General features: G+C 43.4%; 1 protein-coding gene across 4 annotated transcripts in view; it reads left to right on the top strand.

Moving 5' to 3' along the window:
* TMEM131L (transmembrane 131 like) overlaps positions 1 to 27,418 on the top strand; it is a 159,728-nt gene that overhangs the window by 121,527 nt on the left and 10,783 nt on the right. For 3 of the 4 annotated variants that reach the window (XM_029939886.1, XM_029939876.1, XM_029939895.1), the window contains exons 21-30: positions 397 to 583; positions 786 to 971; positions 1,552 to 1,701; positions 2,052 to 2,677; positions 8,515 to 8,663; positions 17,652 to 17,776; positions 20,661 to 20,827; positions 21,992 to 22,171; positions 25,109 to 25,187; positions 26,054 to 26,136. In XM_029939886.1, the coding sequence (XP_029795746.1) occupies positions 397 to 583; positions 786 to 971; positions 1,552 to 1,701; positions 2,052 to 2,677; positions 8,515 to 8,663; positions 17,652 to 17,776; positions 20,661 to 20,827; positions 21,992 to 22,171; positions 25,109 to 25,187; positions 26,054 to 26,136 (1,932 nt within the window). Of the gene's footprint in view, positions 1 to 396; positions 584 to 785; positions 972 to 1,551; positions 1,702 to 2,051; positions 2,678 to 8,514; positions 8,664 to 17,651; positions 17,777 to 20,660; positions 20,828 to 21,931; positions 22,172 to 25,108; positions 25,188 to 26,053; positions 26,137 to 27,418 lie in introns of those variants that run through there. The other variant, XM_029939904.1, reaches the window with a different exon arrangement.

The raw sequence follows: 27,418 nt of genomic DNA, 5'->3' as shown, positions 1-27,418 counted from the left end.
GGCTTAATCTCATAAACTGTGAGATCATGACCTGCGCCAAAATCAAGAGTCAGACATTTAACTGACTGAGCCACCCAGGGGCCCCTAAACTTAATCTTTATTAAATAGAAGAACAAAGAAGAGATTTTGATTACTTTTGGTACCTAGGAATGTCATTTGACTTAAGAAAAATCTTGATTAGTTAAAATGTTTTTATTGTATCCTGGCAGTAGAAGAAAATCTGTAACTGTTCTAGAAATTAGATAGAAGTCATACTTTGAGCTTATATTCAACTGTTTTTCACATTTTAATCATACACAACATGGTTTATTGATTCAATAACTGTTGATTCAATAAATTGTGCTAAGTAAATTTTGCAGTACATGTATGCTAAATGTCACTTTCTATCCTCACTAGAACTGAAAGACAGCAAGCAAATTTTATCTATTACTAAGAACTTTAAAGTTGAGAATATTGGACCACTTCCTATAACTGTGACATCTCTGAAAATTAATGGGTATAATTGCCAAGGTTATGGATTCGAAGTGCTAGACTGTCATCAATTTTCCCTGGCCCCAAACACATCCCGGGATATCAGCATTGTGTAAGCATTGAGTTTAACTTCATTTAAGTTTTGTGGCACATTTAGTAATGTGGAGGGGGGGATCTTTTTCCATTGGTAAGACATGTTGTTTTTATATAAATATTTATGATAAGTAAGAAAGTTGGCTACTATTGTGAGTACTTTGTCTTGTGCCTAGAATTAAAAGAATTAAAGTTCACAAAGATGAATCTTTCATTACCAGGTTTACTCCCGACTTTACTTCTTCCTGGGTCATTCGTGAGCTGACTCTTGTGACTGCAGCAGACCTAGAATTTCACTTCACTCTCAACGTGACCCTCCCTCATCACCTGTTGCCCCTGTGTGCAGACGTGGTCCCAGGACCCAGCTGGGAGGAGTCCTTTTGGAGGCTCACCGTCTTCTTTGTCAGGTATGGTCCCGCCTTTGGGCGAGTTGCATGAAAATGCCTATTGCCTAGATGTAAACGCATATGAGTAGACAAATATCGTATTCAAAGCATCTAAATTGAGTGAAATCTGTGTTGCTTTGTGAACCCTGACACAGGAACTAGACCAAGTAGTAACTGATAAGCTTTAAGATGATAGTAAATGAATTGTAAGAGATTCATGGGACCTAGAAGTGTCACAGACGGTTGTGTTCCATATGGTTTCACTGCAGTCCCAGTGAAGACAGGGCTGGTACTTCTGCCGGCCCAGTGCAGTGGCAGTTTGAGACCAGAAGACTAGAACGACCCTTTTAGATTTTATCATGAAAGTGCCTTTAAAAATGGAATTGGAATGTCAAACTTATAAGTATGCACGTTTTTAGAAATTTGGTTTTTTTTTAAATCTTTAACATCAGAAAGTATGATGTCATACACCTTAGAGAATCCCAATACCACATCTTTAGACATTTTGCATCAACCATCCACTGCTCTTCTGTAAGAGAGCTGGTCTTTTTAATGCCAGTCAGAACCATACAGTAATGAACCTTATTGCTTTCTTCCTCAGTTTGTCCCTTTTGGGTGTGATTTTAATAGCCTTCCAACAAGCACAGTACATTCTTATGGAATTCATGAAAACAAGACAGAGGCAAAATGCTAGCTCATCTTCACAGCAAAATAATAGTTCGATGGATGTAATTAACTCCCATTCTCACAAGTAAGAATTCGTGTGTGTGTGTGTGTGTGTGTGTGTGTGTGTGTGTGTGTGTGTGTTGGGGAGGAGGGGCTCTCACCCTTGATATTATTATGTTCTGATTTTATTTTATGGTAATATAAATATTACTCTGAGTCCAGGTTTGGATTCATTGTGTGAGGCTGTAACAATCCTTTTACGATAAGACAGACTTCATGTAAGGACTAAGTTTGTGAAACTCATGGAGCTCTGTTAGAAGAACTCCTTAGTACACACGGCACCAATGGCCACTTCTTTCTCATGGCTTTAGACACCGAGGGGTGGGGTTGGATTCCACATGGCTTGACATTAAATGTTTTTCTTTTTCCATTTAGAAGCAATTGTAAGAACTTTCTGGATACCTATGGCCCCTCTGATAAAGGCAGAGGGAAGAGCTGTCTTCCAGTAAACACTCCACAAAGCAGGATCCAGAACGCCGCAAGGAGGAGCCCTGGTACCTACGGTCATTCTCAAAAGAAGCACAAGTGCTCAGTCTACTACAGCAAACACAGACCCAACCCCCCTGTCACCAACAGTGCCAACACGGCTGCTGAGGAGAGACAGAGTCCGGCCCTGGGCAGCCCGCTGTCTCCCCCTAGAGAGGACGTGTGCACTGATGTTATGGGTGAGAACTGGATAAACCTCAAGTATGCAAATGGCATAAATGTCAACCTGCAAAAGAATTTAACCCTTCCCAAAAACTTATTGAATAAAGAAGAAAACACACTGAAAAACACAGTTGTTGTCAACAGTCCTTCTTCAGAATGTCATATGAAGGAGGAAATACAGACATGTATGTTTCCTAAGGAAACGGATATTAAAACTTCAGAAAACATAGCTGAGCTCAAGGAGCGAGAGCTCTGTCCTCTGAAGACCTCTAAGAAACTACCTGAAAATCACTTGTCAAGAAGTGCACCTCAGTACCAGTCAGACTTGCCAGAGATTTCCGGGAAAAATAATGGTAATTTTTTCATCCTCCTGGATGACTTTTTTCCTTCGGTTTGTCTTCAGTCTGTTTTTCTGACAGAATTTGTTCTTACCTGTGATTTTAGTTTTAATCATGGATGCTGAGTTTTTAGTTTCTGTGCAGAGTCTTAGCAAAGGTTGAAATATGGTTTGTAAAATGAAAAGCTTAGGACGAGGCACCATATCTTTAGAACGTCGTGCTAAGAAGCGTACTTTTAGTACATGTGTTTAGCGGGATGGGAATGTCATATTTTATCGTGAGGAGGACACCATTTCTAATTATTTCATATCTTGGATTTTCAGACTATTTGTGAAAATCCACCCATAAAATGTTTCTGACCAAACAAAACTTACCAACTTTCTGTCTTTAGCAGCTGCTACCATCTCATGTTCCCTGGCCCTGATTCTTGTCTAATTGTGTCCCTTGGTTAAAAGGAAACAGATGTTCTCTCATAGCAAAGACAGTTAGTGAAAGTGTAGGGAGGACTGGACTCAGAAAACTACCTATGTGTAACATCATCGTGAAGCTTTAACCGACCCCTTTGGCCTTTGGCATAAGAGCCTGTGCTTATTTTTCTTAGCCATTCTGATCATTCTGGTATGCACATTTCTGTACCTGGTAAGAGTCAGATTTTGGACACCTTTTAACCTGGAAAAATCAGTTACCTTTGATCTTATTAAAACATCTAATGTGTTTCACTCCCTGTTACTGTAGAGAAGGTACAGAAATGTTATGGATTGGCCAGTTCTGATGAGTTTTATGCATGTAGTTAAAAACCTGAAGTGAATTTTACATGTCCCATGAAAGGACATTTCTAACTTCAAAGCTGGAGTCCTCTGAGTAGAGCAAGGTTGGGCAACCGCACATGTGTTCCCGACGCATCTTGTTCCAGCCAGTTTGTACCATTTCCTTGGCATTCGGGCATGTGTTTAGGTGGAGTCACGTCTGCAGGGTTGACGGTGTCCCCTGTGTTCTGTCCACCTGGTGGTGAGCGTGCACTCTGAATGATGCATTCAACCAGATCCTCAAATGATAGCGTAGCATACCTTGTCTGGGGATGTTTCGTGGTTGGGCAGGTGGACTGCCTATTGTTCCATTTCTGGGGGGCCCAGCCTACAAAACATTTATGAAAGGGTGAGGTTAGGAGGGAATCATACTGGCCTTTTCCTTGTTTGGTGGCATTTAGGCCTGAGCACAGGATCTAACATAGGCTGACTGTACGCAAACCTGAAACCATAGTTGTTTGAGGTGTTTCTGTGGTCTGTTGCATCCACCAGGTGTCTGCATAAACGTGCTTGCAGAATGCGGTGGCCGTGGCCTTGTGGATAGATAGATGGGAAGGAGCTTATGCTACATCGCGGTACTTTGAAGTGGGTTAAAATGTGGAGGCGTGGGCCCAAAGTGCAGAGCTAGAGTGGGTCAGAGGATTCGGATTCATGCTTCAGGTCCTTCCTGTCCAGTACTTGATGTTTAATGCCCAGAGTGGAGCCTGGATGGCCATGTAGTAATAACACTTCAGCACGTGTGAGTAAACTTCATATGGGCGTCCAGAAACGAAGGCTTTGCTTGTATCATCATAGATGGCATTACTGCCCAGAATCTTTCCCTCCGGTGCAGATTGCTAATCTGTTTGTGTTTTAAGTGGAAACCAGTATCTCGCGATAAGACGTCTTTAAAAACTGCTCTTTGGCTAGATCAGTAGCATGTTAAGTGGTATCAGGGTGATTGTTGATCAGATCAAGTAAGGACTGATAAAAGAACTTTGGTTTTCTACCATGTTCAGACCAGCAGATTCAACAGTGCTGGATTTCTCTCTGGAATTAATATGTCAGCAGCAGACTCCTCTCAGGGAAAGCCATTCATTGACATGTATTTTGTCCTGACTGTTTTCCTTTCACAGCACTATTCTAAGAAAATATCAGAGAGGTTAAAAACATAAATGGCCTGCCATCCATTTACAATTTAGACACTTTAGAGAAATGACCATTTTAAAAATCAGGGAATTCTAGAGGAAGATAATTGTAGTTTGAAGGTAGGATTTGGAGATATTTTAGTAATATCAAGGGCTTGGGGCTCTTTTATCAAGTTTTAAAGAAAGCATTGTAAGAAGCTGCCAGATGGTGAACAGGCATGTAATTGGCAGGGAGTCCATAACGTGTGAAAAATGCTCAAGGACGAGAGAACCATTTGTATATGAAACTCTCCACAAATTTTCACTTCCAACTTTGAGCGTTAGTTCTTTTTTTGTTTTGAAGCATGTCTTACTTTGTGAAAAACATGTTCCCATCACAGAATCATTCCAGAATTTGAAGAAAACAGCTTCCATGTTAAGAGTTGAGCTCAGCCCACCAGCTGGTGGGGAATCCCAGGTCCCTTCACCTTGTTTCCTGCATGGCCCGCTAGGATGGGGGGCGTCTCTGCTCAGGGGAAAGCAGCTAGTGTTGCCACATCCTAGCTCCTTCTCCTAAAGGACACAAATGTTCCACGGAGACAAATTCAGTGATAAGATCGCTTTTGGAAAAAGGGGAAGGGGGCCAGTGGTCTGTCTCCTGAGAGTGCCTGGAGGGTTTTACTAACCTCCTTGAGATGTGTGAGGAAGTTTGCCTTCTCCCGTTCTGAGGCTTTTTAATTTTTCCTGAGGGTGACATATTGTGTGAGAAAAAAATATTCCGAGGTGAATATTAGTGGCTCTGGCACTATCTGCTCATTTTTTTTGTTGAGAAACACAGAATTTATTTTCTGCATAACAGAAATGTGTCTCATCCTTTTCCTGTTCTTTCTGCAGCCTCCTTCTGAGAGGCTTGTAGTAAGTCATACATTAAAATTCCCCGTAGAAAGGAAGTCTGTTGGCAGATGCTTCAGAGCTCTGTTTTCACACACTTGTTTTCTTGGCATCCACCTGTCAAACCACAGCTCAGTTTTTCAGACATTTGTTATGTGTTCCAGAATCTCTTGAGCATCTACACGAGTAGAGCTCTGTGTGTAATGTAAATGATCTTTTAAACATATCTCTTTACAGATGTTTATTATTTTTAATTGTGTGATCAGAATTCTAGATCTGTAGTAGTTTGATCATACAATTAAAAAATTCTGGAATTAAGGCTAATGACACACAGCTGGCCTCAGCACTACGAAAGAGGAATAGTTAGCCAATTATTTTATTGCTTTCTTTTTTTAAAAAAATGTTTGTTTGTTTGTTTGTTTTTGAGAGAGAGAGAGCATGAGCAGGGGAGGGACAGCCAGAGAGGGGGAGATACAGAATCCGAGGCAGGCTCCAGGCTGAGCAGTCCTCACAGAGCCCAGTGTGGGGCTTGAACCCATGAACTGTGAGATCGTGACCTGAGCTGAAGTCGGATGCTTAACCAACTGAGCCACTCAGCTCAGTTGCTTTCTGCTTATAGCAATATAAAGGATAATAAACTTTTAAATTAATAATACCCTAAGCCGTGGAATTAACAATACATGGAAGATGTTGCTGAGTAGATACTCCAAATGTCTGAAATACGAATATTTGAGAAATTCACATAGTCTCATTTTACTTATAGATACTAATAAGTTGAAGATTAGCAGTTTACTCAAAATATAACATTTCGTTAGATTTGATACCATAAAAATTTAAGCAGGATTCTAGTTGACTTTACTTGTACTTTTATCTGTTTTTTTATGTTTGTGGCTCGAACATTGGCTCTGTGAAATGGGTGTAAAGTTGTATAACACTGTAAGTAAGTAATCAGGCCTAATAAGACGACTTGGATGGCTCCATTTAGTAAATGAATTTCTAAATTCTTGGATTTTGACATGTTAGAGTTTCTCAAAGACTCAGTGAAGAACTTGCTAGTAGAATTCCTTTTACTGTTGGTCCCGATTCCCAGCCCCACAGAAAGTGTTACTAGCGCTTTACCACTTTTGGGGATAGTTCAGTGTTGGATATTAAGTTTGAATCCTTCCTGAGAAAGTTTGATGACTAATACTTTTAATGCTGTTCTTGGCCAGGAGAACACGTAAGAAAATCCATTTTCTCATGAATTAAGACTCTAGGAAAGTTAGCAGCACATTTTTTGGGGAAAATATATGCGTTCTGTTTTATACATATGATTTCCAGAATCCGAAGGGATGTTCTTTTTATGATTTCTTTTTCTGTTTTGGACCGTGCCTCCTCTGCGTTTGGCTCTCTCCTTTACCACTTCGTTATGGTGGGTATTTTCCTCCATAGTTGTCTTAGCACCCAATTTGTGTCACAGAGCACCTACTGCTTCCCGGCATTTTTACAGTTATGTGATACCTACACCATTTTCCATAAACAAAATAGAAGCATGCTTCCCTTGTAAGCGTTATTTGCAAAAATCTATATATCTTGCTTTGAGTGAGTTCAGCCTCAGAATTTCAGAATCAAAGGGGGTTGAATTGCTCATTTCATTTGGTGGGTACAGACTTTCCTGTGTCAGGTCCCAGAGCAGGGCCGGACCGCAGCGTCTGCTGCAGTGTGGTCAGGCTTGCAGCCCACCAGAGTCTGCAGCCTGCTCTCTTGTGAAATAGCTACCTGATGGCCATCTCCACTTTCTCAGATTGCAAAAGTATGGTGAGGGAAAGCTCAGTTCAAGAAAAAAAGAGAAGGTACACAGATGCTTTGTGTCATAGTAGAACCTGAGAGGTATGTTTTTGTGGGGTTGAAGTTGCTTTGACTCTATTTTGAAGTAAGGGATGGAAGAGGAAATACACGTAGGCATGAAATCAGTTGGAAGAGAAGTGGGAAAATCACGTTTTCAGATGAGGTTTCTACCAGCACCAGCTTTCGCCCTGTGATTCATCTGCTGCTCATTTTCAGCCCCTAGGCGCTGGTCGCTGGGGGCGGGTGGGCACTGACTGGGAGGAGGGGCCTGTGTTTTGGTGGGGGACCCTTTCTGCTTATAAGTCTCTGGTTTCCTCTTTGTAACAGGATAGGCGGAGAAAGTGGTATTTTCATTTTATAACTAAGAAAACTGAAGAAACTCAGGCAACTCAAGAGATTTACTTTGAAAACTAATTAGGGACTGGGTCATGACTGGAAACCAAGGCCTTCACCCCTCTCCCCCGCAACTGTAAAAACATTGTGCTAGACTAGGCATAAGATTTGCCCTTTTAATTATAAAGCTCAGGGGCATTACATACACTCACTTTGTTGTGCAACCATCACCGCTGTCCATTTCCAGAACCTTTTCACTGTCCTGAAAAGAAAATCCGTACCCATTAAACAGTAAGTACTTCTACTCCCCGCCAGCTCCTTGGTAGCCGTGGTTCTACTCTAGGTCCCTCAGACAAGGAGAATCGTACAGTACTTGTCTTTTGGGGACTGGCTTATTTCACTTTGCATCATGTCTTCAGGTTTCATCCACGTTGTGACCTGTGTCAGGATTTCCTTCCTTTGTTTTCCATCCCCATCATTTTTGAATGTACACGTCAGCACTGTTAAGTGTATTCACGGTGTTGGGCATTGATTCATTCCTCTTAAGGCTGAATGGTGTTCCATATTAGGTATACCACATTTTGTTTTCTGTCCATCTGTTCATGGACACTTGGGTTGTTTCTACCTTTTGGCTGTTACATATAATGCTGCTATGAATAATGGTGTACCCCCTCTCACTTTTTCCTTGATCTCTTTTAAAGACTTTTTGTAGAACTCTTAATGTAAGTGCAGTTTTACTGGTCAGCACATTTCTAGAGTATTGTGAATGTCAGAAACAATCTTTAAGTCTCAATCTCACTAAATTAGATTGGTGTGGGAAAGAGATTTAACTATGGGAACATGAATGGAAATAATTAGCTAGAGATTAAATCATTTTTATGTATTCAAGGGAATAACCAGCAAGTGCCTGTCAAGAATGAAGTAGACAGCTGTGAAACTTTGAAAAAGGTTGACACAAAGTCTTCCTCAGAAAAGAAGATCCACAAAGCATCTAAAGAAGACGTGTGTTTTGAGAAACAGGACATACCTTCAGTCGAGGTCTGTATTTCTTTTTGTCTTGCCTAATACAAAAAAATCCATTTTTAGGACTTAGGGTGCAAATATCTGTCTAGCAACTATACATGTGTATTTCATAGTTTTCAAAGAGTGTGCTAGTTATCATGCATTGGAATCATAAGTGGTGAGTTTGAGGTTTTTGGAAAATTTTATTTATCTTTAAAAAAATTTTTTTTTAATGTTTATTTAGTTTTTGAGAGAGAGAGAGAGTGCCAGTGTGAATGGGGGACGGGCAGAGAGAGAGAAAGAGACACAGAATCCGAAGTAGGCTCCAGGCTCCAAGCTGTCAGTGCAGAGCCCAGTGTGGGGCTTGAAATCATGGACTATGAGATCATGACCTGAACCGAAGTTGGGTGCTTAACTGACTGAGCCACCCAAATGCCCCAGTTTTAATTATCTCATAATTATATAGAGATACTAAAATATTGACAGTAACATCAGATAGCTTTTATCTTTTATTCTCGAGGGAAGCTGTTCTTAAGCAGATGGGTTAACTCCTGGTGAAGCTGGTGGAGTAGAACCAGATCGCCGGTCCCTTTTCTCCAGTTGTTACCCAATGTCCATTTAGGGCCTGCTCTTGCTGAATTGGAAGCATAGGCCAAAATCCACAGGAAGGGGATGCCTATGCTGCTCAAGCGAGTGGGCCTTGACAACTGAATCCCGGGAAGGGGAGCCATAGCTACACTCTGTCCCGGCAAGCCTCTCCCTTCTCTCCAGTGTAGGCTGTCACAAAGCATCTAGAGAGCAGAGCCCAGCCCTGTATCTCATAGGCGAAAGGAAACAGGTGAAAGAGAAAGGTAGAAAAGGTATTTAGGAGAATTTAACTACTTTATTTCAGAACAGAGCTATCTGTATATTAGTGAAAGCCCAGCGGGAAAATCATAGCCTTCTAACTTTTCAGATACACACTGTGCCCCGCCACCACAGTAACAGTGAACGAAAGGAGTAGAACAGAGAAGACAGGAAAGATCCTAATGTAGAAGAAAACGTATCCAGAGACCTCAAGAAAACTCTTAAGAATACTTCCCACTATAGAAAATGAACTCCATAAAATAAGAGCTTTTCTAAAGCCAAATCCATACACCAGGATGATGTTAAAAGAGATATTATAAAACTAAGTAAATAAATGAAGACCCAAATGATGTTACACAGACAATAGCCAAATATTGAATTATTTGACCCTTGAGAAAGACTTTAAGATAATCAGTGAATGTGAGGGGAAAAATTGAAGAGCTGGGTGGAGGCATTTAGAGAAAACATGGTGATAGATACGGAACAAAGAAAGACAAAATAGTGCAGCAGAAGAATAATGAGTGTTTAAGTAAATGGCCCAGGAAATAGATCTGAAAGATATTCAGAGATGAAATGGAAGAAAATTTTCCTGATATGAGGGAAGAATTTACAGAATAAAAGGACACATTGGGCACACCAGGAAAAATTGATCCATAATAATGGACGTACGCACAGCCTGGCTCTAGTTATTGAGCTTGAAGCCTAAAGAACAGTGCAGGGAGGTGAGGAAGATGGCGAAACGCCAACTCAGGCTTGCCTCAGACTTTGTAGAAAAATCTAATGCCAGGGCGCGTGGGGCCGTATCATTGAGAGAATGAAAATGTGAGCCAGAGCAGGCTGGCCAAGTTGACACTTAAGTACAAAGGCAGCGGCGTCCTTAAACACAAGTGAGTTAGTTCCTCATGAGTCTTTCGTGAAACTGAAGTGAATGAAATTTAACTAAGCTAGAAGTGAAAATAAAGACCCGGGACTACAGAAGCTCTGTTAAGGGTCTGCTGGGATTTTTGTCCATGCTCCACCCACAACTGAAACTAAACGGTCAGCAATTAGAATTGCAGAACAGACTGCATATTTTAAAACTTTAGTAAGATGAAAAAGTAACATAATCGCAAAAAAGAGCTGGTATTGAATGGTTGGTGATAGCGAGTTTTAATGTTATTTTTCTTGGTAGAGAGTCCATACATACTGTGTAAAACTGAAAAGAGCATTTAACAGAGTGAAAATTACGAAAATATCTTTCACTATCTTTCCTAACCTTAGAAGGATCCTTAAGGAATTAGAAAAGAAAAAATGATTTTTTGCAGATTGGCAATTTCCTGGGTTCTACTTCAGCTTATGTTAAATCCAAATAAAACTGAGCTTTAAATTTGTGTTTAAAAACAATACATTGTTCCAATATTATAAATTATTCCCATCACCTGTCTTGCCATCCTAATGTGTATGTAGGTTCATAGAGAGATAGTAAAAAATAAGGTTTGCCAAATAATCAGTGGCAGACCCTGGTTATTTCTGGGTGGTGGGATTTGGGTGATTTTTTTTTCCTTCTCTGTTCTTCTCTTTTTGCTTAAACTTCATAACAAACATGGGTTTTCCACTTAAATAACATGAAAATGATATGAAATAAAGATATTCGAGACATTCCAAACTGGGAGTTTGCAGTCTTTAATGAAGGACAAGATATTTTTAAGTAGTCAAGTGCCCCAACCAATCTGTAGTGGAAGGGATTTCAGATGGAAACGTGGACAGGCGGAGAGGGGAAGGTGGGCGGCGGCACCCGGGAGCCCCACAGCATAATTGGGAGCTGTAGGAAATCATCTTTGAGAAGAAGCTCAGTCAGGAATGGAAAGTAACAGGGGGGAAGAGTGGGAGACCTTCCAGATGAGGAAGACATTTGCATGCCAGTTGAAAATGTAGACTTAATCCCCTAGACCTCAGCTGGAAGCACAAAGAATGAGCCAGGGGTGAGCGCAGCATCGAAGTGATGCCTGTAGACAGCCGGATGGTGGTTGGTTGCCTGCTAAGGAATTTCAGAGCCAGAGTTTTAAAAGCACATCTGTCCAAACAAAGTTTTTTGGAGGATTTGGCTTACAGGTGGCCAGTTTGGGTGGGACCCTGCTGCAAATAATGGAGAGCTGTGGAAGGTTTCTAAACTAGGGTGTGGATGGAGCGGGTAGATGACAAGTGGAAAACAGCCTATAGGCTGCGATTTTCTTGAAGGTCATAATTGAGTGCTTTTCAGTTCAGTTTCACAAAGATGGGCAGAATGGCTGTTATAAAGATTATAAAGGTAGTTGTTTAGTAAATGCTTGAATGAGTGTGTGAATAGTGCATTTTTGGAGGGTCAGTCTGCATGTTTTGGAAGCTGGGTTGTAGAGGGCAGAAATAGACACCAATCAGGAGGCTGTTACTCTGCTGGGAGGTGTGATGGAAGGCTGTGTTTGGCCAGGAGTGAAGGGTAGGAAGAGTAGTTAAGAGTTTAGAAGAAAAGCCAACAGGACTTCCCCGCACCCACTTGGGCAAAGGAGTGAGCTGCCTTCTGTTATATAAGCACTTGGAAAAGTACCTCCAGGGTTTTAAGTCTGGCTAACCAGAAGATGGGGAATTCTAACTTATGAGTTCATTTTTATGTTTATCAAAGCAATGTTACAAATTAAGAACATGGGCTTTTCAGCCAGACTTCTTGCGTTTGGATCCAGATGGTCACTTACTTGCTTTATAACATTGGGCAAGTTACTTACCATCACAGTTTCCGCATCTGACAGATGAGGATGATCATAGCCTCCCTACATCCTAGCTTTGTGAGGAACGGAGGAGTTTGTGGTAAGTGCTTAGAGTAGCACAATTACTAAGCACTGACGGGGGTAAGTAGAAAGGAAATGACCGTGTTCGTTAACGACAGCCTGAGATACGGATCCAGGGCTTGCATGGGAGCTGTGCCTGTGGAGGTTAGAGCGGAAGGGGACATGAGTTCTCTGGGGTGTGTATGTACAGAGAGAAGAGCAGGGGCCCAAGTGTGAACCCAGGTGGTGGTGGAGCTGCGGACAGCTCGACGGTGCAGGTATGGCAGATGTGCAAGAAGGGAGGCCTGAAGACTAGGATGGACTGTGCTTTCAGGAGCGGAAATAAAGTCATTGAATTTGAGGTAGGAGGGAATGGGTGAAGGTAAGAGTTGAACCTTAGCATCTTCTTGGTAAGAGCTTTGGAGACTTCCATGTTGCCCTGCAGTGAGATTAAAACCAACACTGAGATGTGAGCACTCAGTGGCTGCACAGCCTGTGAGCTGGGTGGAGCAGCTGGGATGCAGGCCAGGTCCATCTGAGGGCCCCAAGGAGGTGGCGGCCCCGAGGACCCGTGCCTCGGTGGTGCTGCTGCTAGCATCCATCTGTCATGGATGGGCGCCATTCCCCCACTTCAGACTCAGCCCCTGGCCCCCACGATGGACTCTGGCCTCTGTGCTTGGGTTTCTTCTTTTTCCTCTCTATCCCTGGACCTCAGACTTTGCCCGTGCGCAGGCCCAGGGGTCATGTAAGCTCCTCCTTCCCTTTCTGGCCTGGGAGCCTGGGTAAGAGACATCTGCACCTAAAGATGGCAGTCTCCTCAATAGGAAGGACGCAGCCAGCCCGAGGATCTGGGGGACCATAGTCTCTCATGTTGTTTGCTGTCTCCATGACTCACCCCAGTTTTGCAAAGCATCTCTTTAAAACTTTGCGAGTGTGCTTTCCGTTTCATTGTGCATTTGGAGAAATCGTTCTCAATAAACACATTCCCAAAGGCGGTACTCAATGTTTGTTTTTCTTATACATTCTTGGGGGCTAACTTTGCAGCTTAGAAAATTGTATAAATCTGTCTATAGTAGATGGGGAACATTCCTCTAGATTTATTGGCAAAGAAGGTTGAAGCCCAGATTTGAGTGCTGCAAACTACATTTTAGCCCTAGCCCTGCTGTTTATTTTTTCAAGCAGATTTTTTTTTCCCTTAGAAGAGGAATTTATGATTGTTATAAAAGCATAAGGAACGGGCAGCGGGGAGAAGTCTATCCAAAATGAACCACTTTGTACATTTTTCTATATTCTATTTCTTTTTCATGCAGTGTTTTAAAAATATCAGGATCATCATTAGGTATATGTAGCTCAGCTAATCATGTTCATAATTCTGAATTTTCTCGCATTCAAAACAAAGGGAACTTTTAAGGGTTACAAAACATTCCATCATTTAAGTATCCCCTAATCCTAACCCATTCCCCTGTGACTGGACCTTTAAAGTTATTTACAGCTTTTTATTTTCATAAATAGCATAGTGATGAACTACATTGTTCTTAGGTCTTCCCAGTATACCTGCCGTATCCTTGTTAGAGATTTCTAGAAGTAGGATCAGAGAGTATCCTGGTGTGTGCCCCAGACTGCTTTCCAGAAAGGTGGATTCCCAGTCACATGGAAGGTTCCTTGGCCCCCAGCAGCCCCGCGTGTCTGGATCAGCAAGATCAGGAAATGGTTGTGTTTTGTCTTTCCCTTCGGATCGATTACCAGGGAAAAGTCAGCACTTTCCTCTTCGGAAAAACGAGTAAAAAATCATCCATCCAAAATCCTACCACTGAAATCTTTTCCTTTTTTTAAAAAATAAGTTAAGAGGCAACGGTCTCACCCAGTTCCACTCGTGCTGCTCAGAGGCACACGGTGTTAACAGCACTCTGCCTCCCCAGCCCTCTCCTGGTGTTTGCAGGCAGGAACATGCTGTGTAGACATACTCATGGTGCATGAAACCAACATGGAAAGATGAGATCCACGCTCATCTATAATTTGCCTTTCCTAAAAGCATGATTCATTATCAAGTATTTGGGGGGAAGTATTCATGGTTTTTAGCCTTTCATATTTCTTTTGAGAATTTCTATTTCGTGTCCTTTGCCTGTTTTTCTGTTGCAGGTGTTTTTCTTATTTTCTGTAAGAACATACAGCCTGTCAAATAGTGTATCCGATTGCTTTCTTCATCGACCCTTTCCCTCTTTTGTTTGCTTTTACTTATATACAGCAGCTTGAAGAATGTTTTGTGGAATCTTTCTTTTCTTTGATTTCTTCATTTGCTTTTTTTAAAGTTTAGGAATTGTCCCTTCTACCCGGGATACCTGAGAACTTCACTAGTTTAAATAATTCAATAATGTGACAAAAGCCAGGTCTTCTTTTTTTTTTTTATTAAAAAGTTTTTTGACACTTATTTTTGAGAGACAGAGAGAGATAGAGCATGAGCAGGGGAGGGGCAGAGACAGAGGGAGACACAGAATCCAGAGCAGGCTCCAGACTTTGAGCTAGCTGTCAGCACAGAGCCTGACATGGGGGGTTGAATCCACAAGCCATGAGATCATGACCTGAGCCAAAGTAGGACATTTAACCCACTGAGCCACCCAGATATCCCAATAGCCAGGTCTTCTATAGAGTGTGTACTATGTGTCAGGTAATGTAATCCTCACAACAGCCTTTTGAAGAAGACTCAGGAAATTGAGGCAGAGAGAAGCTAAATAATTTGCTCAAGATCACACAGCAGTAATAAGCATGGAGTGAGATTCAGATCAGGCAGGTTGGCCTCATAGCTGTGGTCTTACTTGCAACTCTGCACGGACTCTTTCTCTGGTTGGTCCTGCCTCCCTCTACCAGAAAGCAAAGAGCCAGATTGTGCCTTTGTTCTGCCTCTCATTTCTCTACAAGTCTGTTGCTTCAGGTCTCTGGTTTCTGCCCCCCCCCCCCCCCGCCCCATCTGCTACCGTGAGGGCTGGCTTGTTTTCCAAGCCTGACTGGGGCCCTTCCTCTTCACTAACCATTGTTCCTTCCTCCCTCTCTTCCCCAGCCCCCCTCCCCACACACAGAGGAAAAAGTCCATTCATTACGTTTTCACTCCTCAGTATGTCCTCAGTCTTTTCCCTCTCTTGTCCACACGGTTTCTGTTCCCACCTGTTTGCTCCTGCACGCTGCTCCTCTGTCAGTCCACTCACCGACGTCCAGCGCGCCCTGCACTCTCCGGTTAATCACTCTTGCACATATTCAGAGATAGTGACGATGCTTCTGATCACCCAGTCTCATGTCTCCGTAGTCCCTTTGTTTGCACAGGATGACAGATCTAATCAGATTGAGTGGAGAAAGGCAGCCAAGTGTCCGAGTGACTACTGACCAGCTCACTCTTTCTCTGACCCCACTTAGAGACAGAGCCTTTCTTTGTACATGACTCTGGAGAGACAAAAAGGCTGAGGTACTTGCTGAGTTGAAAAGCCTTTCTTGGCCCTTAAGTGGACAGGGAAGGGGAGAGGAAAACTTTTCTCCCCAGAGTTAGAAATGTAAAGGGAATAGTACATGAATAAATACAGTGTGTATTTACTGTTTAACTTTGGGTAATGGCTGATCATATGTTATTAATGTGTTTGTTTAGCATCAGACTTAAACAGCATAAGATCTTTGAGTGTTTAAAATGTCATGTCTTTCAAATACCTTCAGAATCAGAAAACAGTTAATACATACTTATTGGGGGAGAAACTAAAGGAGAATTAAGAAGAACCCCAAAATCCCACAAACCTACCACATGTACAGGTGCAGTTTCATTTTATTTCTTTTTTTTTAATGTGTTTATTTATTTTTGAGAGAGAGAGAGACAGAGACAATGTGAGCAGGGGAGGGTCAGAGAGAGAGAGGGAGACAGAATCTGAAGCAGGCTCCAGCTCTGAGCTAGCTGTCAGCACAGAGCCTGACGCAGGGTTCGAACCCACAAACCAGAGATCTTGACCTGAGCTGAAGCCGGACGCTTAACTGACTGAGCCACCCAGGCGCTCCTCATTTTATTTCTAGTATTCATTTATTGTAGTAAGCCTATTGCTGTAATAGATACATGAGGTTTTCGATACCCCAGATATGTAACATATAGACATTTGAAACCTGTTTTTCTTCTTCTACGTCATGTATTAATCAAGTGTATGTTAGAATATCATGGATTCCTCATCTGATTTCTGGACCAAACGTCTCAGAAAAGAAGGTAAAATGAGGCCGTCTTTATTCTTTATAAAATATGAATCCTTAGGGTCAGTAGGAAGGGGACTCTCTGAGCTAGGGGATTTGCCTCCGTGATGTCCCAGAACGATGCATTTTTTTTTTCAAGCCCCAGGGTCTTACTTTGTGAGCTCTGTACCTCCTTCCCACCTGCTGACAGTGCCTCTGCTGTAAAGTGGCGGAGTTGGGGGCTTCTGGGTGGCTCAGTCGGTTAACGGTCTGAGTTCAAGTCATGATCTCATGGTGTGTGAGTTCAAGCACCACCTTGGGCTCTGTGCTGATGGCTTGGAGTACGGAGCCTGTTTTGGATTCTGTGTCCCCCTCTCTCTCTCTGCCTCTCTCCTTCTTGTGCTCTCTCTCTCTCTTTCAAATAAATATTAAAGAAAACATTAAGAGGAAGAGTGGTAGAAGGAAGAGAAATAGAGTGTTGGAGGACTTCCAAGGCAGGAACTACTTCACAATGTTAAGGGGCAAGCGAATCCCCCTTCCCTTGGCTTAATGGACTGTGCCTAACATTTAAAAGAAGAAAAGGCCCAAATTAAAAAGATATGTATATATGCATATATACACACACATATGTATGTATGTATGTGTATATGTGTATATACACATGTATCTTTATATATCTATAATGTATAGGTACATAAAAAATACATATTTCATGCTAAATTTTTTCAGAACCACACTGAAAACATCAAGCATATTTTTGCCTTATTTATAAAAGCTTAAACTAGTTTGGTGCACTCAGTGGAGATTTGGCTGTCCTTGTAAAGTTTTCTGTAAACAAATAAAAGCATAAATACATAAATTACTCCTGAGTTTTTACATGACTGTTTTCAGTAGTAATTCATGTGAATTGCACATACCAAATTAACAGGTGAGCGCTGGAGAATTTATTGCTGCCGATTAACAGCAAGCTGACCCTAAATTGCTAACAGATGTTTTTCCTTTTTAGCCCCTTTGGAATTTTATAGGCAACAATTGTTTTTTTCTTTTTGCAGAGGTAGAGGGAGGTAGAGAAGGAAGGGAAATGAAAACAAACTAGACACTGAGAAATGTATGTCTCCATTTTCACCAGTACTGGAACATTCTGAATTCATACGGAGTTGGTCTTCAGTTTAAACTTTTACTTATCGTTTCTTTTTTTTCTCTTTAGCAAGAAGATCCTTATAGGAAGAAGAAGCTTCAGGAGAAAAAAGAAGGAAATTTACAAAACTTAAGTTGGAATAAAAACCGGACGTGTAGAAAAAATAAGAAGAGAGGTACTGCTCAGGTCTTGAGGTGTGTAATTTTTACGGTCTTTTTAAATTTTTCATCTATTTTTTAATCTATAATTTTAATACTTAGCTATTATCCTTTAATCTTATTTTTGTTATGTTGGATTCCGAGGATAGATATCAATGTTTACATTTTGAGATAAATATTAAAATTAATATGTATTCTAGTTATGTTTCATTTCTTAAAATAATACCTTAAAGTGAACATATTTTTCATGTTTTTACTTTATAAAATGCTCAAGACTGTGAGAGATTTTAAAGAAAAAGTGTAAGACATCCTCTGCACCCTGCCCTTCATTCTGCCTGTGAAATGCAGATGCAGGAGTGTCTGTGGGACCGGTCACAGAGGAGACCGCTGGGAGCTCACGGGGCCCCTGTCCCCAGCTTTCCCCTACCCCCCAGGGGCCCTGCAGGAAGAGCCACTGCTGGGGGGACGAGCTTCCGCCTCCGTACGTGAGGTGCCCAGACACTCATGCTTTGCTTACAGCCCCAGAGTTGATAAGGGGCAGGGGCAGAATTGGAACCCAAGCAGGCTGATACTCTCCTTTGGAAACCTTGCTTCTGTAGGTCACTTAATATCCCTGAGCTTTCATTTACTTATCAGTAAAGTGGAGGCGCCAGATAGTGTTTGTGTGGGAATCCCTTATTTTGGCTTTTCAGAAATATCTTTCTAAATCTAATTTTATGTAAATGTCTCAGCTTGAGGTTTGTTTATTCAAGGGTTCAGTAGTATGTATGTACATTCTGACTTCAAGTCTACCTGGTGGTATAGTCTCTGAATTTTGATTCCTTGGTTTAGACTTCTAAACACCCAGCATGTGCACAAGCCCAGAGCCTCTAGTAGAGACGCTTTCTCCTGCCTTTTCCTCCCTAAGTCCATGGATGGAGACTTCCAGGTGTCCCTTGCACTGACAGTGCCCCCTTCCCAGGACCCCAGTTTTATTTAGGGAATAGTCACAGCTCCCCAACTCCGGTGTGTGACTGTCCTTGAGAGGAATTAAAACCTACCCTCTGGACTCTAAAGCCTTTTTCCTCCTGAGTACATCCTCACCACTCTGGCTTTTTCTTCTTTTGAGTCTGGCATGGGGGAATTTCTTTCTTAGGAGCTCAGCTAGGTGTTTAAATGTGTTTCTGCCAGATTGTCCTCTAGTGGCTCCAAATCTTCCTGAGGAAGGGGCTGCATCTTGTGCGGTTCTGCTTGTTGTTAGAAGAGGAGTCTGGCGGCCCAGCCCACACTGAGGGCGGGAGCCTGGGGTGGGGGAGCACGTATGGTGCCGCTCTGGTGTCTGTCCCTGGGTGCCCTAGGTGGTGACTATCAGGAGCCTGGGATTCAGCATTGCAGCAGCCCCCCAGCCTTCTCATTTACACCCTGCTGGAGAAAGGTCAGGCAGCTCCAGCGCCCCTGGCTCACTCATAGCAGACAGCAGAATGCAAATAGGAAAGAAGAATAGACTCATTGCTAGTCTGTTGTTAGTACTAAATACTAATTGTTGATTGGCAGTTATCATTTTATTTAGGCTAAATTATTTAAAAACTGCAGTGTGGTATCTAGTTGAAAGGAAAGTTACACCTTGTTTTTGTTTTTTTTTAATCTTGAGGCAGGGGTGTAGGGGTGGGGAGAGAGAGAGAGAATGAGAATGAATCCCAAGCAGGCTGTGTGCTGTCAGCCCAGAGCCTGACAGAGGCTCTATCTTATGAACCATGAGGTCATGACCTGAGCCAAATCAAAAGTTGATACTCAACCAACTGAGCCCCCCAGGCACCCGCACCTGTTACTCTTTTTACATGTGTTTTCATAAAAACTTGATTGACTTCAGTCACTCTAAAGTATTATATTTTCCTGATGTGAACATACAGAAAGACACAAAATTCGAGTAGAATTCTACCAATTAAGCATTATGGTATATTTCTACAAACAGATTTCTGACATGCTAATGAAACAAATTGTTAAAATAGAACTTTACAGTAGCGTGTAGCTAATCAGAATGTTTTGAGAATATGATGCCTAAGAAGTAGCCTGGGGGGCGCCCACCTATTTTGATTCTCTCAAAACAAATGGGCAAACTTAAAAAACAGAGAAGTAGGTGGTTGTTAGATTTTCCGTTTCCTTAGCTCTTGCTTCTATCTAGTATAGTCTTTACCTTGAGCCGTTAGAAACCAGTGAAATCATGTGCTGTACCTCATGTATTTGTTTTCCTAACTGCCATCTTACAAACCTGACCTGAGGCATTGAACTCAGACTATGCGAATAGCCATCTGGGTATTCCTGTGGTGCCCTCTACCCATTTCTTTTCTGGGGTTTAAAACCATTACAGTTCTTTCCCCCAGTTCATGGTCTAGTAGAGACATGTTATCATTGGACTGTGAGCTCCTCAGAGAAAGAAATTTATGCTTTGTAAACACAACTTTACTAACAATGCATGCCACATGGCGGTCACTCAACAAATGTCTGCTAAGTGAATGGATGAGAAAAGATACAAATGAATGCTCAGTACCTTCCGCCAGGCCCAGGCAGCAGGTTCATCTGTTGAGAATCATACCTGACACTAAAGCCAAGGAGGATGAGCCAAAAGGCCTGGGTTCTGATCCTGGACCTGCCACTTATGAGTGACAGAGGGACTCCATCATTTAACTTTGTGGCGTTTTGTTCCTCTCATTGTGAAGTACAGAGTAGATTAAATGAGCTCCAAATTGATTGTAGTTCTAAAACAGCAAAATCTTGGTCTTTTTGATACCACTCCCTTACTCAGTGTCTTCTCCACCAAAACGCTAAGGCAGAGGTCTCGGGTTGTCCCAGGGTCATTTTCACTTCTGGTAAGTCTCATGGGAAGCAAGGATGGTTGGATGATAACACGTGGATGTAATTTATGTGTATGCGGTTCTTCTAGGCCTTCTGAACAGAGTGAATTAAAACTTGTGTGCAATGCATTTGAAAGGCCTGAGCCGAGCAGTGACATCGATGTAAGGAGCTGGTGTGTACAGGAGAACCCGGGGGAAGTTGTTAAAACAGATGCCGGCATCGGAAGCAGCTCACCTCCTGCACGGGAAGAGGCAGGTGTGTAGCCATACTGAGCTGTGGATGGTGCTTCTGCTGGAACTTTCGGTTCTTCCAGGAACCGAAATGGCATTTTGATGAGATTATCACTTCAGAGACAACTTAGGTTACTGAAGCTGAAATGGAAAGCTGGCAGGGTGATGCTGGAAACCTGAGATTCTTTTGAACCTGAGCAGACCTCTAGTGTGGCCCCCTCCTCCCTCCCACGCCCCATAAAACCTGGCCATTCCCAACAGTCCTCCTGTGGAGCTGTCCCCCTCTGGGGGACAGCCAGGTGAGCACCAGGTTCTTCTCACACACCCAAGCCAGGTAGTTCCCACCTGAGAACCTCCCCTCAGCGTCTCCGAGGGTGTGAGGTCGAGGGCACCCGAAGCTAGGTCCAGGCTAGGGTGAGGGGTAGCGGGAGGGTCAAGGCCCACGGAAGTTGGCCACACATGTAGGGGGTGGGGTGGGGGAGTCATCGTCTTTCCGGCCAGCACCGTGTTCCCAGACACAGGTCCACGTCCTCGGTGCGCGTGGCTGGCAGACACACATGCTGGAGAGTTCAGGAGTTTCTGTCTCCATCTTCTCATTCATTCCCGTGACACATGTGTTGCTTTTTGGTCTTCCTGGAGGTTCTTTCCACTCACACATACATAGTTCTTTGAAGCTCTTTTTTTTTTTTTTAGGCTTTATTTTTAAGTAATTTCTATACCCAACATGGGGCACAAACTTATAACCCTAAGACCAGGAATTGGATGCTGTACCGACTGAGCCAGCCAGGTGCCCCAATACGTTGAAGCTCTTAGGGGATATCTTAATAAAAGAGAAGGGGAAATTACCTATAAATTTCCAGTCTGATCAAGTAGCTCAGTTTTTTTCACAGAAGTGCTTATTTCCAGAACCACTTTTAGATCAAGGGTATCGTTAGTATTGTCTGAGCCCCAGACAGGTGTAATCGCCCATCCCGTAGGCAGAGTAGACATAGCTCCTCCCTCCCATTGTTTCTTAAAAGTCCTGTTATTGGTTGCAGTTGACTTCTGTCTTCTTGCTAGATGAGCAGAGCTAGCAGACCCTCATGGTGAACCTGGCCTTCCTCATAATTTCACCCTCTCCTTTGAGTAGACACGGCATCAGGTTGAAAACTGTGCGAATGAAACAAGACTTCTCACCCCCTTCCTGCAGAGGGTTACTACCAGAAGCCCGGGAAGAAGTGTGCGAAGTCTTGCTCAGACTCCAGCTCGGACTGCGGCAGCTCCTCGGGTGGTGTTCGGGCCAGCCGCGGCAGCTGGGGCAGCTGGAGCAGCAGCAGCTCCGACGGGGACAAGAGGCTGGCGGCGGGCCCTCAGCACTTCCTGCCCGCCGGTGAGTCCTGGGCGCACCCCCGCCTGGCCTCGCTCCCACCGGTCCTCCCTCCTGCCTCTGCCTCCTGCCCTCCCTCCCACCCTGCCGCCTCGCCCAGTATAAGACCTGGATCTGTTTTCCAGGGCTTGGAGCACGGGCAGGACTGCAGATTGGAGTATTTACTTAGCTTTGGATTTCATTCACTCTTGTCCTTTACTCCTTCCTTCCCCTCTCCTTAAATCATCATCATCATCATCATCATCATCATCATCATTTTAATATCCATCTTTGAAACAGATCAAAGAACTTTTACATTTATTTTCTCACTTGCATATTTTTATTACGGTAAAATACATATAACACAGAATTTGCCATTTTTAAGTGTACCGCTCAATGGTTTTAAGTACACTCATACTGTGTGTAATCATCACCATCATCAAATTTTTCCATCACCCCAGACAGACTCTGTACCTTTATTTGTTTGTTCGTTTGTTTATCTGGTGGGGGGGTGGGGTGGGCACAAAGGGCATAAGGAGAGAGAGAGATCGGATCTCACCTGACATGGGGCTCCAACTCATGAACTGTGACGTCATGACCTGAGCTGAAGTCAGATGCTTAACTGACTGAGCCACCCAGGCGCCCCACAACTCTGTGCCTTTAAACAACATTCCTCACTCCCCTACAGCCCCTGGAAGCCTCACCCCTACTTCCTGTCTCCATGAATTTGACTTCTCTAGTATCTAAGTGGAATCACACCGTGGTCATTCTTTCGTGTCTGGCTTATTTCCATTAGCATAATGTCTTCAGAGTTCATCTATTCTTCCTTTTTCAGGTCAAATCATGCTCCGTTGCATGCATATACTATGTTTTGATTATTCCTTCATCTGTTGAGGGGCACTGGGATTGTTTCCACCTTACGGCTGTTGTGAATAATGCTGCTTTGAACATTATGGTCTTCTCTTATTTTTGAGAAATTTGAGGATTTGGGAAAGGTCAAAGAATTAACTATTCTTGACTTTTGTTATATTAACCCTCGGGTTTTGGAGTTTGTTAAAATAATGCTTTATGGTCTGTTCCGCTTTGGCCTCTTTGAGAGTCACTGTCCATTGTCATGAACTTGGCATGTATTCTTTTCATGTATATTTTATCTTACATTTATATATCCATCAGCAAAGTATAGAATTACTGTTTTTAAAAACTTACGTAAGGGAAGTCATACTTTAGTATAAAATTCTGCATTTTGCCTCTTTCCCTTGGTGTTATTTTGAAGCTCCATGTCTATTTAAAAATGGAGTTCGTTCCTTTTCACTGTTGTTTTCAGCCTAGTCTTTGTGTAAAAGGGTGAGGCTGAGAAACTCACATTTGGGAGGCCTTTGTTCACCAATCACACTCACACTGCTCTCGGGTGACCCTGAGAGGGCAGGGCCAGTGTCCCCTGGCCCGTCTGAGATGGGAGGGCCTGGCAGGAGGCGGGCGGCTTGTTCCACACCTCGGTTTGCTGAACCCTGTCTCTTCCCCCTCCCCGGATGGCTGCTTCAGGCCACAGACCATTCCCTCAGCAGCCTCTGCAGGCTGTCCTCTCTTGTGGTCTCCCACCAGCAGTGAGGCCTATCAAAGGTCTTGTCTGCGAGACCAGGGCCCTGGTGGCCATAAAAACCTCCACAAAGCACCCACGTGTATTTTCAGGCTGCATTTCTCAGCCTTTCTTTCATTATCTGGTCCCTCCCCAGGAACCTTTTAAGACTATTTTCTTAATGACCCCCCATAAAATTTTAATATCACTGATAGGCAGTATTTATTACTGTGTACTGTGCTTTAGGATAAAAAGATAAGATCTTCTCACTCCCCAGGAGGCTCAGTGGTCCCGCCCCCTCTGGGGGACACTGTCACCTGCCCTGAGACACGCAGGCTGGCACATGCGCTTTGCCAGCGGGGTGTGTTTGGCCTGAGGACGCTTGGGTTCCACAGCCTTCACCAGGCTCGGCTCCATCCGCCACTGAGGACACCATTTGCCTGATGAGGCAAAAGCAAGATTTTGAAAAATCAGTACTTAACTAACAAAAAACAAATGCAGATCTTGCTTGAGGGGAAGGTGGAGAGCAAGCCGATAAAAAGCAAGCTGATGGTGTTGCTGTACGGTGGCTTACCACGTAGTTTATAAGTTGTCTGAGGGCTACATACCACCAGACGCATGTCCCCAGTGTAATTAATGCAAGAGACCACAAGGACACGTGTATGTGAAGTTTGCCCCCAGTTTTATATTTATGTGTACACATAAAAGAGATTGTGCGGAAATCTCTCGAAATGTTGAATGGCCGTGTAATTGCAGGGGACGTCTGTTTTTCTTCTTTAAACTTAGGTTTATTTCCATAGATTTCCTATAGTGAACATGTATTGCTTTTATAAACTGCAGGGTCTATTTATATAGCAAGATTTCTTTTATCAGAAAAATTCTTCTGAGAAATATAATAATATTAATACATTACATATTAATGGTTTCAGCTTTTATCCAAAATTAAAACACCGTTAATCCAAAATTCACAAATTTATATGTTAAGTTTCGGTAAGTTTTCAGTGAAAAGATAAATATAATAGAGATTTTTTTAATGTTTGTTTAGTTTTTGAGAGTGGGAGTGCAAGCGGACGAGAGACAGAGAGAGGAGGGGACAGAGCATCTGAAGCGGGCTCCGTGCTGACAGCAGAGACCCTGATGTGGGGCTTCAACTCACAAACCGTGAGATCCCCACCTGGGCTGAAGCTGGACCCTTACCTGACTGAGCCACCCAGACGGTCCTATAATAGAGATTTTTTAAAAATAAAATTACCGAATGTGAACATCAGTTTAAAGTGGGAAAGTGCTCATTAGGGGGTGGTGATATTAGCCATCCACTCTTTAATACATAGTACTATTGAATTGCACGTGTAAAACCTTATGATATTTTTTTTGTTTTCATGCAGGAGACCATGTTTCCCCAAACAACTTTCCTTCAGAAACTCCCATTGCCTTGAATCTTTCTCATAACATCTGCAATCCCACGTGAGTTCCTGATCTCCGAGCTCTCACAGGGGGTTTCGTGCACTGCTCCTCTTGTCATGTTGCTTGTGCTTGGCTCTGCGGGTGAGAATCGGAAAACTTTTTAAGGATGTGAGGAAGTACAGTCCAATTTTGCTAGTCATTCAGGAGGCAGGATCCTCCTGAGGAACATGTTTCATCATCTCTGGGGTCCCCGGTGCTGCCACAGCAGAACACATCCCGTTCCTGAAGGAGACAGAGGAAGTGCCGTAGTTACCGGGGTGGTGGTCATCTACGCTTTGTTACGACTTGAAATAAAACCGGGCGCCCACTACTTTGGGAAGTTTGCCAGAGCCCAGCAGATACCCCCATGTGTGATACTTGCCACCACCACAGGGACAAAATCACCAGGTGGCTTTCAGTGAGCAGAGGAGGGTACACAGCCAGCGGAGGTTTCAGGAGTAGGCACGTGATTATCTTCCCTTAGGCGCTGGTCACGTGGTGAGAAGATGGGGGACTGTCGTTACAACTAAATTGGTGGGGTTGTGAAGAAGGAAAGTCAGCAAAGGGGACGAGGAAAACGGTCTGTGAACTGTTTTGCGAGGGGTAGAAAGTAAACTACGGATTAACACTTGCCGCTGGCTGGTGGTGGGCGCATGTGACCCTGCAGCTACCTCAGTGAGACTTGTTTATTAAAAAGAAAAAAGAAAGCTTTGCTGAGTCTTGGGAACATACTATTCCTCAACCCTTTTCTCTGGCCGAGGACCATTGTGTGTCTAGTATTTTATGTTTCTTAGGGGAATAATTTCTGTAAAAACTCAGTGAGCAAAGTTGGTCTCTCCTTGTACAGAAGAAATGAGTAAATCGTCACTCTCTCGCTCTCTCCACAGAAACATGAATAATGTCCCACAGTACGCAGAACCTCCCTGTCCCAGCCTTCCTGCTGGGCCTGTGGGTGTCGAAGAAGATAAAGGTGAGGCGCATACTCGTGGCGCAGGTAGCAACCTGGGAGCTTGCCAAGACCAGCAGGTTGGGTGCAGCGCCCTCTTGTTCAAGTCATGTCCCTGGGCTTTCCCGCAGGGGGAATGCACCTGCCCTCGGGACCGGCCTCATCAGGGGCCTCTGACTTGTGCTGCCCCCTTCTGTGGCCCCAGCATAGCATGGGGTGCTTTGCAGGGGACTACTGCTGTGTGTGCTCACCTTTTCCTGTCTCAGGTGACCGATAAGGCGGTGACAAGCCCTGGAGGACCTGGCACCTTAGCCTGCTTCCACTCTCCCCTCCCTCTCCCCATCCTCCCTGCCTCCCCGTGTCTCAGAAGCCCCTTAAGCTGGCCTTGCAGCCTCGGTGACCAGCCTCGCTCCCTGTATGGGACCTGAGACCAGGAGCTGAGCCGCAGGCTGCCCCCAGGCGGAGGGGACAGCGGCCCAGGGGCGTGGAAGTGGTGCAGGTGGGAGGGAACCCCAAGCCCCGCTCCCTGCTGGGGTCTCTGTAGGACGTTAACTCCAGTCTCCCTCATTTTTCTTCTCCAGTTCTCTGTTCCCTCTCTTGGCCCTTGTCTGTGTCTCCTGTTTTCTTCTAGTACACACTTCCCGAGATTAGGGTCAGGAGCCGTGGCAGGATGAGCCTGATGTTCGCCTCACGACATCATTTAGCTCTAATGCATGTACTTGCGTTGCTCATATAAATGACGCTAGATCTGAAAACGGCTCTATCAATGGAGCCGACTCTGAAAGCACAGGCTTCTGTGCTGGTCTTTGGATACATTTTGGACTTGCTATTGTTGACTTGTCATTGGAAATAAAGAATGTGAGTTGGATCTAATTACTAATCCAATAAAATAAGTGTTTTCAATGTAAAAAATTTGGTAATTTGCTGAAGCAAGATTTGGGCAAGGTTTAGGTGGTACTGCCTTTTTTTGGGGGGGTAATAGACAAGATAAGATTTAGTTGATGGGGAAACATAAAAACTATCAAACAGATACATCTTAAAATGGTATTGTCTGTATCTGTTGTTGGTGGAAATATCCAGAGTCTGAAGCTGTGACTTTTTGCGTGTGTGTGTTTCAAGGGCCTTTTATCTTGTTCTTGTTAATAATCTGCATTTACTTTTGTTTATTTTTATTTATTTCATTTTAGAGAGAGAATAGGGTAAGGGGCCAGGGAGGGAAAGACAGGGAGAAAGAGAATTAAGCAGACTCCTTGCTCCATGTGGAGCATGATGTGGGGCTTGATCCCACAACTCTGGGATCGTGACC

Source organism: Suricata suricatta, chromosome 1 (assembly GCF_006229205.1).
Source record: "Suricata suricatta isolate VVHF042 chromosome 1, meerkat_22Aug2017_6uvM2_HiC, whole genome shotgun sequence".
Classification (NCBI taxonomy): Eukaryota; Metazoa; Chordata; class Mammalia; order Carnivora; family Herpestidae; genus Suricata; species Suricata suricatta.
This window is presented reverse-complemented; position numbering and strand designations above follow the sequence as displayed.